This window comes from Cupressus sempervirens, chromosome 7 (genome assembly GCF_028749045.1).
Source record: "Cupressus sempervirens isolate cs-2001-9-10 chromosome 7, ASM2874904v1, whole genome shotgun sequence".
Lineage (NCBI taxonomy): Eukaryota > Viridiplantae > Streptophyta > Pinopsida > Cupressales > Cupressaceae > Cupressus > Cupressus sempervirens.
The window spans coordinates 931,777,391-931,792,213 of record NC_143124.1 but is presented as its reverse complement, the minus strand read 5'-3'; the positions used below and the strand labels follow the sequence as shown (position 1 = coordinate 931,792,213).

The window sequence follows — 14,823 nt, the reverse complement described above, 5'->3', positions numbered from 1 at the left end:
GCTTTTGGAGGATCTTCAATAAAATGTGTTGTCAGCCTGAAAAACAGTGAACACCATGTTTTCCTTCACAACTTGAGCTAGACAACTTTGTTTGAGACCTAAGATAGCTCGAAACAAGCAGGGTTCCAAGGGCAATTAACCTAAGGGATAACAAAGATTAAAAACTACTAACAAGAAAGGTAAAAACAAAGAATGATCTTGAAGATTGTCAAAATCAAGTACTTGCAATCAGAAAAGAAACCCTCGTTCTGACAAGCATTTGCAAAGATTAACTTGATGGGAACCTTCAAAAAGAAGACCCAAACAAGATTACGTAAAGTACAATTCAAGCATTTCAAATTGTCTGACACCTTATTAATGTGTTGAAAGTTGAAATACAGAGGATACACCTGCAAATCCATGAGAAAATCCAGTGGGGTTGCCACAGTTTTGACCTATCAAATTTGAGGACAACAAGCAATACCTGAATTGGAAAATACCCAGCTACAGGCATTGCAGCAGATAGAAGTGCCTGGAAGCCATCACAGATTGGATCAGAAGAGAATTTGGAAAGAAAACAGCCCATTCACGCCGTCAGCAGTATATGCATAAGTCAAAATTTCCAGTGAGGACGTGGGGGACAGAAAACAGTCATTCTATCATATCTGGGATCTTGAGAAGGAGATGCCAGTAATAAGATTTGATAAACGTAGCCTGTACAAGTGTCAGGGAACAAGGACCCAACTACCTGGTACAATCTGTAGGATCTATCATTCTCAGAAAGTTCAAATTGTTTGCACAAATCAGACTTAATGGAAATTGGTGTTGATTTCTGTCATTATATTATTTTCAATTTGATTGTAATAGATTGGGATTTCTTCTTAGCATTCTTTGAAAAGCCAAAAAAATTTAAAATACTCAAAAAACTCCCAAAACAAGCAAAAAACTATAAAAATAAAAATAAAATCAATTCACCTGTTCAAAATCACCAACTATTCAAAACACCAACCGGGGCAGTATATTACAGAAGTCCATTTCATTGCAACTGGAAGACTATTAATTATTCCAGCCTAAGTGCAATCTAATTGAAATTTCAAATAAAGGGATTAATGAAGAAGAGCAAATAGATGTAACGAGAAGCAAAAGAGTGTAAGATTTTATACAATATAACATGAAATACATGCAAAGTTGGATGGTAGACCAGCCCATCACTTCAGAGTAGAAGGAAGCATGAAATAGTATGGACTTACTACTGTGAAGGTAAATCCAGGATCTCGTAGAAATTGCCTTGGTTGGCAATAATTAGAATCCAACACCAAATGCATCAGCATTCAAGACACTCATAGACTACAAGGATGTTTTTGTAAGAACATACAAAGACTATAAGGGAGTCCCATGTGGATTATGTGTTTGTAATATGCGTTTCGTACTAAGGGCACAACTAGAATGGAGAAGACCATATACAATGACCCAAAAGTACACAACTAAATTCTTGGAGGAAATTGAAAAGAAGCTCCATGCAGATGTTATCTTCAGAATGGAGGCAAATGCTTGAGCATCTCCCATACTTATTTCCAATAGAGAGAGTCAAAACAAATATGAATAGGTGTATATTTTCACTGTCTGGAATCAATCACAATCAATCCAGAACCCACTTTATATTTCATTTACAAATGTTGTCCTTAAAGAAGCAGCAAAACATGATATTTGTTCATTAATGGATGGGTTTCTGGATGCAACCAAATTGGCATAGGCAATAAACTAATAAAGTCAAGATGTAGACCATTTTTATGGTGGAAGATGGAGTCTACACTTATAACTGAATGCAATTTGTACTCTGTAATGCTGCACCTACATTCTAGAAAATCATCCTGCACATCTTTGATAAGACAGCCTCAAATGATTTTAAACCTTTCCTAGATATTGGTCAATATACAATGACTAAGAAATAGACTTAAAGGCATTGAAGAGGTGCATGAATAGAAGTATAGTTTCTCACTTAGCAATAAATCCAAATAAGTATAGATTCACAGTGACAAGGGAGCCGTCTTGGTTACATTGCCTAGGACTCATAAAGTGCTCTAGAAACAAAACAGTTCACCAATTAGGGGTTTTGTAGAAAGAAAACTATGAGAGCAAATAAATAACTGACATGGTTTAATTCAAATAGATACATAACATGAAAATAGAAGAATCTCATCAACTAAACCTTAACAATCCCAGCAAGAGGTAGAAAAACTAAGCACTAAACTAGGATGTTTAGTGTTCCAAATTATGACTTTTAATCACAGGAAATCATCAATTGCATCATTGAGGTATGAGACAATGGAAAGCACTATGTTACGAGATTACAGACATAAATGAGATTGAAGATGACCCAAAAAGCTTGATGACAACATTGTTATTCATGAGTCAGTAATTTCATTGATAACATCACCATGACACCTATGACATGATTGTTTAAGACTAAATGAGTATAGCATATTTGTTTAGTAAGTCAATCTGTCAGCCTATCAACCCTCATGCAGGTCAACTGAGCTCTTATAAATGGGACTCAATGACCGAATTTAGAACATGCCAAGAAAAATGGCTTCAAAGACACTAACATTCAAATCTAGTTCCTTGGGCCTGCCTCTCTCTCACACGTAACACATTGCATTTTATTCTAACTGCACTTAGCCCAAACAAACATTTGCTTGACAAAACTCTTTTTTAAAGAAGCGGGCACTTGTAGACCAGTGTTTGTCCTTGCATGCAAATACTCCCCCACATAGATGCATAGCTCTACACATGTATTACCTTGTCAAAAGCACGGCGTGCTTCGTTTGATCCTGTACCAACAAAGGGTATGCCTGCCTTTTCAAGGAGTTCCTGAAAAAAAAATGAAACCCACATGAGTATGCTGTATAATAAAAATTATTGGCCATATCTTTGATGGGCTGCATTCCTCTAAAAGCAACACAACCCTAGCCCCATTTAACTCAAGGAAGTCAACAAAATATTATGTCATTTGAAATCATTGTCACCTAGAGACATGGGGCTATGGTCATGTAGATAAGAAAAAATTGAAACAAGTACAGAAGTAAATAAAAAAAGATAAAGCTATATCATCTATAAACACAGCCACCAGAAGATGCAAGTATTAGAATAGGAACACTGTCCTCATATTGGTACTGAAATCTCCTGGTGACTATGCTTGAAATCAATTTTCGCATGACATGCTCGCTGTTTAAGAATCCAACCAACCTGAATGCTTCCATCTTCACCAAACCGGCCATGTATCAGTGGAAATACAATATCTGTGGAAGAAGTAAGGTGTTCCATGAACTCAGACATTGACTTGAAACCCTGAGCTAGACTGCATAAAACCAAAAGAATTAACTAGGTAAAAAAGAATAGCAACAAAAAGTCACAACGTCAGTCTCTTATTTAATAACTTCTATTAATTCCTTAGACCAAGAGGCATCTTACAGTGGCAGCAGAAGGCAGAAGCATCTGGTGTCAAGACCATGCAAAAAAACACTCTTGCCTTTTACCTTACATTTGACAACCATTTACATGTCAAAATATTAATGTTTAATAATAAATATAAGATTAGTGCTGCCAATGGATATTTAAATAGCTCTCTAGTAAAATAAAAAGTTAAAATATAATTCATTTTCATTTAAATTAATAAAAATACATATGAAATTTATGACCTTTTTATTGGATTTGAGATATAGGTGTACTAGGGGCCCGGGCAATGATATCTCTGTGTCTTTTACATATGTTTATCTAAGATAGGTATACTACTATTTTATATATTACAAAAATTCCAACATAACCTTAATGCCAAGAAGCCTTAATTTCTCAGTCAATAACATAACGGAAAGAGAACTTTACACTAGTTCAAAATGACAATTTCTTTTCAACATTTAGCAACTGCCATATCAAATATACAAATAAGATTTCTTTTTGAAGCTTGAAATATAGCAGATAGTCAAATCATAGGCAAATAATACATTGAAATTCCATATCTAATACCCATGTCCAAAGACAAATAATTATTGACTATATGTAGAGGATAATTGATGGCATTAATATGATTTTTCACCCAATTTCATACCCCTCTGTAATGTCCCCGATTTAGCAGGTCTTCGGAATATGGATTTGTCAACTCATTATCGCGACCCTCGTGAGCTGATGCTTGGATTTGGGGGTCTTTGTCACGAGATTGCTATTTTTGGACTTACTATTTTTAGGGGGCAGCACTTCCATAGGGTGCAAAGCTATGCCCCACAATCCAGAGTCAATTGTTACTTTCTTATGCTAGTCAACCTAACCAATAGAAGGTGAAGAATCACACATGTGAAAGAATAACTGTTACATCTTTCATTAACAATCATTTAGACATCACAGCTTTTTAACACCATAAATGTATATCTACATAGATAATTGTCATTACATATCAACGTATAGACATAGTAAAGAGAAGCTAGCCAGCCATAAAACTCCCAAATGTATGCCATGTACCAAATACACAGAATAAAGAAGGTTCCGTTACCAGTTCTTAGAACCTTGCATATGCAACATTTTATCAGCATTATTCATCATTACCAAATCACTGTCTGATATTACTTTCACATATACTATATCTGGATTTTAAAAATGTAGTACATTTTTCCTCAGATTAATATGAATACCATGATATGTGCAAATCCATTATTCCTCCTAAACTTCACTGTATGTGACAATCTGATGCAGGAGCATCCATGGTGTAAGGGCAAGGATTGAATACACTTGAATGCCTTTTGTGTAGGTGATGACAATGAAGAACGAATTATTTAAGTACATCTTCTAATGAGAAATGCAACAGTTATTTAGATCAAACTACTAACATAGAATACCCCTATTTCGAATTTCAAACAAATGAAAATGCTTGTTTATGCATAGGCATCTTAATTATTCTCAAGGTTTTGTATTCTTACAGTAACCATTTCAAGCTTTGCTAAGAAAAATATCTGCTAATAGATATATATAACTTTTTTACACAATAATCATCCAAATACCAGTCTATTAACTTTTTTCTTCAAAACTTTTTGACTTTGCTCAACCAATTCTTAGCACAAGAGGAGGAAAAGAAACAAGTAATTAGATGAGATGTACAAGAAAAATCTGTAGTATGTTTTGTGTCTTCCCATACGGAGATGCTGCGATGAATCAGCTTTAAGTCTTGGGGTATGTGGAGATGCACCTATATGCATTTCTGGGACTGAGATGTGTTTCTAAGAAGGAAAATCAATACCAGACATCACAAGTGCATTTCAGGATAACTATGTTAGATATTAATTAAAGTGCTGGCAATGTTTCAAGAAGATAACCAGTGCAGTACACAGATTTGCCCCCATTCAAGAAAGCCATCTTTGAAATGGATACCAGATGATACTAATAGCTATCAACAGTCCAACTGTGAGTACTACTAAACCAGTGCATTATTTATTTACTCTAAAAGAAATAAAATAGAGTTGACCAATCATTTAAACAATCATAGGAAACCAAGTAGCCAATCAACGATCATGCAGAAGAAGCAGACATAAATAAAAGTTGCTAATGCATAAATTTCAAAAAGGAATCTAATCAATACTGTTCTTCCCCATCCTTTCTTAGCTCTACATAGATTTTGTCTTTGACTACTAACAGTGAATCTCATTTTTTATACTGGAAAGTGAGAATAGAATTTCCTTTATCATTAAGTGATAGCTCATTTTGATTAATTTGCTAACCTGCCAAGTTTGAAATCAAAATCAGCTGGAGTATTTGAATACATCTGTCCAAAAACAAAAAGTTATTATAAACATTTATAATACTGCAATAGCGTAAGGAAAGAATGTCAAAATAAACCTAAATCTTGTAACCAAATCTACTTGCTCAAATTTTACATCACAAGGAGGAACTATCAATTCTAAATGACTAGTGACCTTGTTCTCATCTACATGCCTCTGAGATATTGACTTGGATTTATTTTGTCTAGAAAGAACTAATTGTGCAGCCAACAGATAACCAGTAATTACATCTAGAAATATTTATCAACAATATACTACACCTTTTGATATGACTCGGGAACATACAAATTGGTAATTTGAGCTCATCATATAAAATTAAGTAGGCCAAAACTGTCTTTTCACCTCACTAAATAATGTTGTTTAAAATAAATCCCCAATTGATTTATGCATCCAATCAGCAGCTAAGAACTATTAAGATCCTCATTACTGTGTCCTAGTATTCAAAACAAAAATCAACCCCTTTATAGGAACCTGTCGACTTCTACTGAAGTGATTTAGGAGGGTACAAACTGTTAATTTGAGCTCACCAACTAAAAATTTACTATGCCAAACCTAGCTTTTAACCTCACAATTTAAAATAAAGTCTGAATTGTACCATGTAAGAAATCAACAACAACTAAGTACAGTTAAGTTTCCTCTTATTATGCCCTAGCACTCATTAAAAAAAATCACTCCTTTATAGAACCTGGGCAAATCACAAAATATTATTCTTCTCATGATAGTATGCTTCACTTAATGTAGACTCTTGAAACACAAATATCATTTTGTATTAAGCTCTCAAACTAAACGTAACTGTACGGATAGAGAATATTTTCTTTGTCAAAATTCATAAAATTTCTAAGACAAACAAACCAACCATACTTCTAATTGCATGATATGCAAAGAAGTTTCTTGTACACCCAAAATTTAACCATACTTAGCACAATATTCAGTGAGTTGCAACAATGACTGTTGTGCAAACCTTCACCAACCTCAACATCTAAAGCTAAAATAAAGAATTCCCTTGCTAAAGAACAAACCTGTGCAGAAGATATTGCATAAGCATTGAGCTCATAATCAATATAATAGCAGCTCACAGATAAATCTTCACCCTGTTGCAAGAATCAAAACTGATTACAATCTGATCAAGCTTTCCAATTGTGGGAAGACATCATTCAATAGTAAAGAAGATTTCCATCCCTATGCATTTTTTTAAAAAAACTTAAAATAAAACACATAAATAAACATGCATAATTTAATCAATCCAGCCCCTTACAGAACTATGAAAAAAGGCATGCAAATGTGCAAAATGAATTTTTAAAAAGAGCAGATCCTACATCATATGAAGAAAGGTATAATCAGCACTGTAGAAAAATAGCAGGGTGATCAGAAAAGGGATTCCTTCATCCCACTTATCAAAAAAATTCTTAATGTATCACTAAGCTTATATGTTCATCAAATCATACAAATCAATGGATGAACTTAATACAGTCTATGACAAGGATGCTACAGAATGTTCCCCTTCCCACAAACTTCCCACAGAAGTTTGTACTTCAATCATTTGTCAAGTTTTTAATCTAAATAATCTAGCCATATTTCTACATTGAAAAGAGTTTCTGTGAGTATTCAAGTATAAATTGTTAATGTTTTCAAACCAGAATAGTATAAATACAATAAACAGAAACACTAGAAAAGCATATGAACAGATGACACGATTGTTTACCCTGGGAAAATCCTCCTAATCAAGGCAAAACCCAGCCACACCAAAATATCCATTTTATTAAATAATCAATGGAACTTGTAATAACCCCTAGCCAGTTATAATTTAAACAAGCATCACTTTCCTTTACTAATCAACAATGTGGCATTTTGTCAAACACTTGGTAATCATACTTTGATCATTCACAAGTTTAGCTTCTTGCTCTTTGCAAATTTAGGATTTTTAAATATATATGTGTTGAAACAAATATAGATATATGAAAGGAAATACAAGCAATGACAATATTTACTTTGAAATAAATTGCAAAGTTTTGTATTCAATTCTGATTTTTATTTAAGAATGAACCTGTGATTTTTATATTCAATTCTGAGCTTGAATACTGGACAACTGTTCGCAGCCTCCAAGTGACCTGAAAACCACACCAATCTTCAAATACACACAGCAGACCCTTCAACTTGGATGCAGGCCTCTATAATTAAATAGCAGCTTTTCCTAAACACAATGTAGGCTCCCTGAATGCAACACAGCCCTCCAATAGTCAATGTGAACTCCCAGCCAAGAACGCAGGCATACACAGTAAAGAAATTCAGTCTTCAATTCCACCCAAAGCTCGAAACCTGCTCACTAACTCTGTCCACTTCTCAATAACCATAGTCACAGAGGAGAAGTGAACTAAATTGGCTTTACAATTCACAGCTTCAGCTTTAGATTAACCCTCAGCAGTGATTCAACAATTCCCAAGAGACTAATTCACAATACCTCAGCTGTGAATTACAAAGTACTACTCAGCTCCAAACCCTTATACTTCAGCAAGGGCACAAAAATCAGAACTTCAGAAAAGTCACCAAGACAACAAAAAGAAAATAAAATAATTGGATGCCTCTTCCACTACAAAGAGGTCATATTTATAACCCTTTGGTGCAAAGAGTTTCCAAAAAGATACAACTCCAAAAACTGCAGAGTTTCCCAAAAGAACTCAACTTTTTAGAGATATCTCTTAATGACATTATTATAATAATGCGACTTAATAATTAATAAATAAGAGCTCGTGCAAATAATAACCGTATGCATTGCAGGGGACGACCAACTACCAAAGCCACCCATTGCACTGCCAAAAATAGACTTACTGAAAATAGTAAGTCGGCAACTAAGACCCACAAATCACTCCATCAGCTCATGAGGGTCGCTATAATGAACTGACTCAACCAACTACAGGAACCTGCTAAAAAAATGGGGACATTACAAAACTCAATACAAAGCTCACAAGCTTTATCAAAAGAATCACATCTTCATTGAGCCTCACAGATACCCAAGACAAAAGAAAATGATACACACATTGAAATGATCATGCACAAATCATACACCAAATAGATATGAATCAAACACCGCGCTTGTTATCGTAGATAATAACAACCTTGTATAGCCACATAATTTGCTAATATTTTACATATGCTAAAGTCGCACATTGTTACATCCCAAATTTTTTATCTTTTAAAATAATCTCATAGTCATTGTAATAGTTAGTTAAAAACTCTCAGATATCATGATCTTGTGAAATAGAAGTTATGATTAACCAAATTGATGCATGTGAAAATGACTTGTTAGTTGATTATTGTTATTCCAACTAAAAATGAATGCTTATATTTTAAGAGAAATGTTAGTAGTGGTTAGCCATTGTGACAATTATCATTTATTGTGTTTTTCTTGATATTACAATTTAAATGGAGGAACATGTTATTATTGCATTGCTAAATGGGATTTGAGAAATGGGGCATCAATTTAGTCCCCATCGTCAAACCATCAGGTATGGGTTCTAACTACTTTGGTGAAGGATTTAACGGCTAGGCAACAGAGTACACCTTGGACAGTCATGAGCTACTTGGTCGATTCTTAAAACAAGAGAAAACATTTAACATTTAATATCATGAGAAGAACTATTATCTCTCTTTTATTTTGAGACTGTAGAAGCGGTCAACAATCATAACTTTATATATATAAATATATAATTTCACCATGATATTCTGTTAATATCTATAATTTGCATGTACAGGTATATATACATATATGCGTGTATCCCTAGAGAGAATATAATGATAAAAAGGAATTATATATACTCTCAAGATTACACAAACATCTAGATATATGTATATGTATGTACAATTATAGGTAAAAATTCAATAGCATGATATATATATATATATATATATATATATATATATATATCATGAGAAAGTATAATCTTTATGTCTTAATTTTTGGCTCCATATTGATGGGCGCTTGTCACCTTCATATCAGCTTTATTTTTTTCTTTTAAAAATTTGGAAGTTATGTTTCTTGTAACCCATATTTGGCTTTGATTGGGATTCCTTCTTGTAACTGATGAAGCTACGAGAGACATTACTTACTCTCCTCGCAGCTAGGTTCGAGCATTCGAAAATCATTTCTTTCCTCATGCGATTGCTCTAAACTGAAACTCCTCCTCTCTCCATTACAACTTCTCAGAACAGCGTTACTTGGAGAATCATAATTTGATACCTCAATTGTAGTATCAGCCACACTTGACAATATTTCCGTGTTGGAGTTGTATTGCCAAACCATGGCATCAAATCTGAAGTTACAATCTCAAGTCATGAAATCATTCGACCAATCTTATTTCTTATTTCATATGTATGTCTCTTGCGTTGCATTCTCTCAGATAAATTCCACAAGGAATGATAGAATTTAAATGCATCCACAATCTTGAATAAGTATTTAGCCAATGCCAAGGCTCAAGTATATTAAGAACTCTGATAGAACATTAGCTTTGTTTTCCATTTTATGTAATTATTCTTTTTTCATACATGTCGGGTGCTAGTACAAACCCACAGAATCAAAACCGAAGTGACTCCATTATGTCTGTTGACAAATTACTTGTACAATGCTTAATACTGAACGTTGGTATAAGCATATCCCTTCATATTTCACAAAGGATATATCTGACTTTATAGTGGTACTATCCATATACCAGTTGAGATAAGAATCAGATTTGCGTACATAAGTTATGATTGATAAAGAGTACATAGATACCGGCCTATCTCCTAAGATGCACCCAAGACCAACAAGGTCAAGTATAAATGGGTGAAGAGGAGAGGTATCCCTGCAGGAATAAAGTGAGAATCAATAACCAAAGAGCATGAACATCTAAAAAAGGAAACTGTTTAGTCCAAGTCAGCTCATGATTGTCCAAAGTATATTCAGTTGTCAAGTCAAGCGATGGTGATCGGGTTGTTCATTTGCTCATCTAAATCTTTGGCCAAAGTAGATTAGAGACATGCTAGCCACAATTGATCACAAGAGGTCAAGAGTGCTAGCTGACAGAGGAAAAGTTGATGGAGGAATTCCTCAACCTTGTCTGCTGCTTAGCCGACACTCTAACACCGGAATGCTCTGATGGCAGGACTATGGTGCCCCAAGCCTAGCCCAGGGTAGGGAGGGTCTTTCTCATAAAAGATTGTGTGGGGATATGTTAAGGTCCACGGTTGGGAGGTTAAGCCTATGTCAATGCTTCTCTTCACTAGATGTCAAGGCTTGCACAACACATCAACAGTTGTCACATTTCATGTACAAATTCTTAATCTTTTATTTGTAAATACTTTCTATGTTACTTTGAAATGCATAATTGTAGATATAGTTAAATTAGTAGTTTCTTTCAAAGTGTAAATGTAGAAGTTGGTTATGGAAGTTATATCAGTTGTCTTTCATATGAAATGGATATAGTTGTTGCTTAAATTTTGACTACTTATCTATGTATAATGAATTCAGTTGATAGTTTTCCATTCTATATGATGTAATGGATTTCAACTACTTTATGTCATTTTGTTATGATGTTTGGTTATAATCTTAGAATATGTTCTCAATTTTCAGCCTACTAAAAATGTTATGTTACACACATGATATTGCAAAAAGCACATAACTAGATACCTGACACGCGCACAATAACATCTCTCTTAAAAATAATAAACCCATCCCTACTCAGCTGAAAGATAGATATATAAATGCTAACAGCCTCTGCCATGTTCAACATATCCTCAAAAGACTTGTATCACCAAACGACAAAGAATCATGCTCAAAACGTATCAAAAACACTAGATAGCAGCTACAAGACTGATGGTTCATCTCCACATCCATGCAATCTGCCAGACGAACGATGTCTCTAATGATTTTATATGCTTGAACAAAAGACATCATGGTAGGGAAGTCACTACTATGGAATACAAAGAGACCTCCATCTGTTACAACCATAAAGAAGATTCGTCAATAAAGCCATAATATGAGCTTCCTTGAATTGGCGGCAAGACATATTAAGTGCCAAGTCACCAAATAAGAGTCAAATGGTGACATGAATCTAGACGAGACCAACAACAGAACAAATTTGAGCCTTTCCCAAGTGAAACAATAAAAAGGAAGACAGAATCATCTTCACAACTTCCAGAACAAAACAGAGAACCAAGAATCATCACAAGTATATTTTTGAGAAAATCTCGAAGCAGACCACTGTAGCTATATCTTTAACACACCATCTTAGCAAGAGAGAGATCATTTTTATATTATAGTGTGACAAGCACAAAGAGCTACAACCAAAAAAAGTGTTAATAACAAAATCTCATCACAGATTTTCTCAACATAATATTGTCATCTCAGCATGGCATTCACCGTGGCTACTCTTAGAGGGTGAAAGAACAAGAAATTGAGTCATGGAGTCTCACACATGACTCTCACCATGGCTACTCCCAGAGGGTGGATCCACCATAGCTACTCCCAAAGGGTGGAACAAGGGTTTCACCTCAAACTTCTTCTGCAAAGAAGAATGCATCAACAATGGATTGCACCTTGAACTACTCCCTCATGGAGAAGAACTCATTAACAAGGGATTGCACCTCGAACTTCCCCTTTCAAAAGAGAACTCATTAAGAAGGGATCACACCACGAACTTCTCCCTCACAAAAAAGAACTAATCAACAATGGATTGCATCTAAAACTTCTCCATCACAAAGAAGAACTCATTAACAATGGGTTTGTGCCCCAAGCTTCTCTGTCATGTCCCCATTTTAAGATAAAATTTTAATAATAATTTAAAAAGGTAATAGTATGAAAAGAATAATGATAACAAAATCATATATTACAATTAGTATTAATTTATATAAAGTAAGAAAGAGCAATAAAATATTATTATAGTATATAAAATTGGATAATAATATAATCTATTATCAATAAAATAAGATCTAAATACAAATAAAATTAAATAATTATAAAATTACAATGGATGAATAAATTAATTAAATTGACTACAAGGAATAATATTGTAGAAAGTAAATAAATAAATAAATAACTCATTAACAAGGGGTCGCACCTCGAACTTCTCCCTTGCAGAGAATAACTCGTTAACAAGGGATTGCACCTCGAACTTCTCCCTCACCGAGAAGAACTCATAACAAGGGACTGCACCTTGAGCTTCTCCCTCATAAAGAAGAACTCATTAACAAGGGATTGCACCTTGAACTTCTCCCTCACAAAGAACTCATTAACATAAGATTGTACCTCAAACTTCTCCCTCACAGTCCACCAATTAATCTTCAATCATCACACAGTGATAGGGCAGGCAGAGAATGAAGAATTTGAACACCAGCACATCTGCTATCTTCATAGATGTGGATGCTAATCGTGTAAGCATAGACAAGCATCCTCCTCGTTGATGTAAAAAAGAAAGAAAGCTTTGGACATGATAATCTCCTAAATTTCCATCAGCAAGCAACTAGCAAGAATTTCTCAATATTCAATAACCATCAAGCCACATATTTGACACCCATTAGTCATTACAAATCTTCTAGAGTCCAAATTTCCTCTTTTGATTTGGATCATTTCCTTAGACCTACTCTGATACCATGTATATATTTCAAACAGAATAATATAAATACAATATACAAAAAAACTAGAAAATCATATGAACAGATGACATGATTAATTACCATGGGAAAACCCTCATACTCGAGGGAAAACCCCAGCCACACCAAAAGATCTCTTTTATTAAATAATCTATGGGACTCAATACAAAGCTCACAAGCTTATCACAAGAATCGCATCTTCACTGAGCCTCACAGATACTCAAGACTAAAGAAAATGATATACACACTGAAACGATCATACACAGATCATACAGCAAACAAATCTGATTCAAACACAATGCTTGTTATCATAGATAATAACAAGTTTGCACAATCACATAATTTGCTATCCTTTCACCTACACTGAATTCACACACGGTTCCGCAAAAATCAACTAGATACCTGACGCAGGCACAATAACATCTCCCTCTTAAAAATAATAAACTCAACCCTGCTCAGCTGAAAGACATATCAATATATACAAATATATAAAATGCAAACAATCTCTGCCATGCTCAATATATCCTCAAAAGACTTGGATCACAAAAGCCAAAGAATCCTGCTCAAAACATATCAAAAATGCTTGACAATAGTTACAAGACTGATGGTTCATCTTCACATCCACGTGATTTCCCAAACAAATGATGTCTCTAATGATTTTATATGCTCGAAAAAAGAACTTCATGGTAGCAAAGAGACTCCTGCGGAATACAAAGAGACATTTGTCTGTTATAGCCATAATGAATACTCTTCAATAACACCACAATATGAGCTTCCTTGAATCGGCGATTAAGACATAACAAGTGCCAAGTCATCCATACATGATGCAAAGCCATCAAATAAGGGTCAAACAGTGACATGAGGCCGGACAGAACCAACAAAAGAACAGAAAAGGAAGACAAAATCATCTTTGCAACTTCCAGATAAGATAAGATAAGATAATGATATTAATGTCCAACAGAAGACCAAAAGAGGTCTATGGGACTGAAAAGATTACAGCAATAAAGCAAATCCCAGCAGGAGCATACAAAGATGTCTGAACAAAACAAAAACAGCCAAAGAAATAACAACAAAGAACAGAGACCAAGAAAGCACAAGGAATCTTTCTTGGGCGAGAAGAAATCTATCACGGAATGAAACAACTGCCGATGCGAAGAATCACTGCCCTATCTCTGACCACTCCTAGAAGAGCGTCACTGGTGCAAGTAGTCAAAACAAGATCTAACACATCTGGAAAACCCATTAGCCTGAATAGAGCTGGAAGATCTTTTCACACCACGCAAAGGGGATAATGGTGTGAAAAAGGCAATAATGAGCTGAGTAGATGGGGGCCGGTGGGGAAGCAATGACTGGATCGTGCTATCACGGGGCGTGGTGGCCTCCCGAATATAAAGAGCAAAAC

General features: G+C 34.7%; 1 protein-coding gene across 3 annotated transcripts in view; it reads right to left on the bottom strand.

Annotated features, from left to right (window-relative positions):
• Positions 1–14,823, bottom strand: part of LOC149550625 (D-alanine-D-alanine ligase family) — a 332,888-nt gene that overhangs the window by 290,352 nt on the left and 27,713 nt on the right. For 2 of the 3 annotated variants that reach the window (XR_016354220.1, XM_089793611.1), the window contains exons 2-5: positions 6,821–6,892; positions 5,742–5,785; positions 3,226–3,337; positions 2,779–2,850 (exon numbers count right to left, since the gene is read on the bottom strand). Coding sequence is in view for 2 of the 3 variants with exons in the window: in XM_089793611.1 (XP_089649737.1) it covers positions 2,779–2,850; positions 3,226–3,337; positions 5,742–5,785; positions 6,821–6,892 (300 nt within the window). In the remaining variant the exon portion in view is untranslated. The remainder of the gene's footprint in view (positions 1–2,778; positions 2,851–3,225; positions 3,338–5,741; positions 5,786–6,820; positions 6,893–14,823) is intronic. The other variant, XM_089793612.1, reaches the window with a different exon arrangement.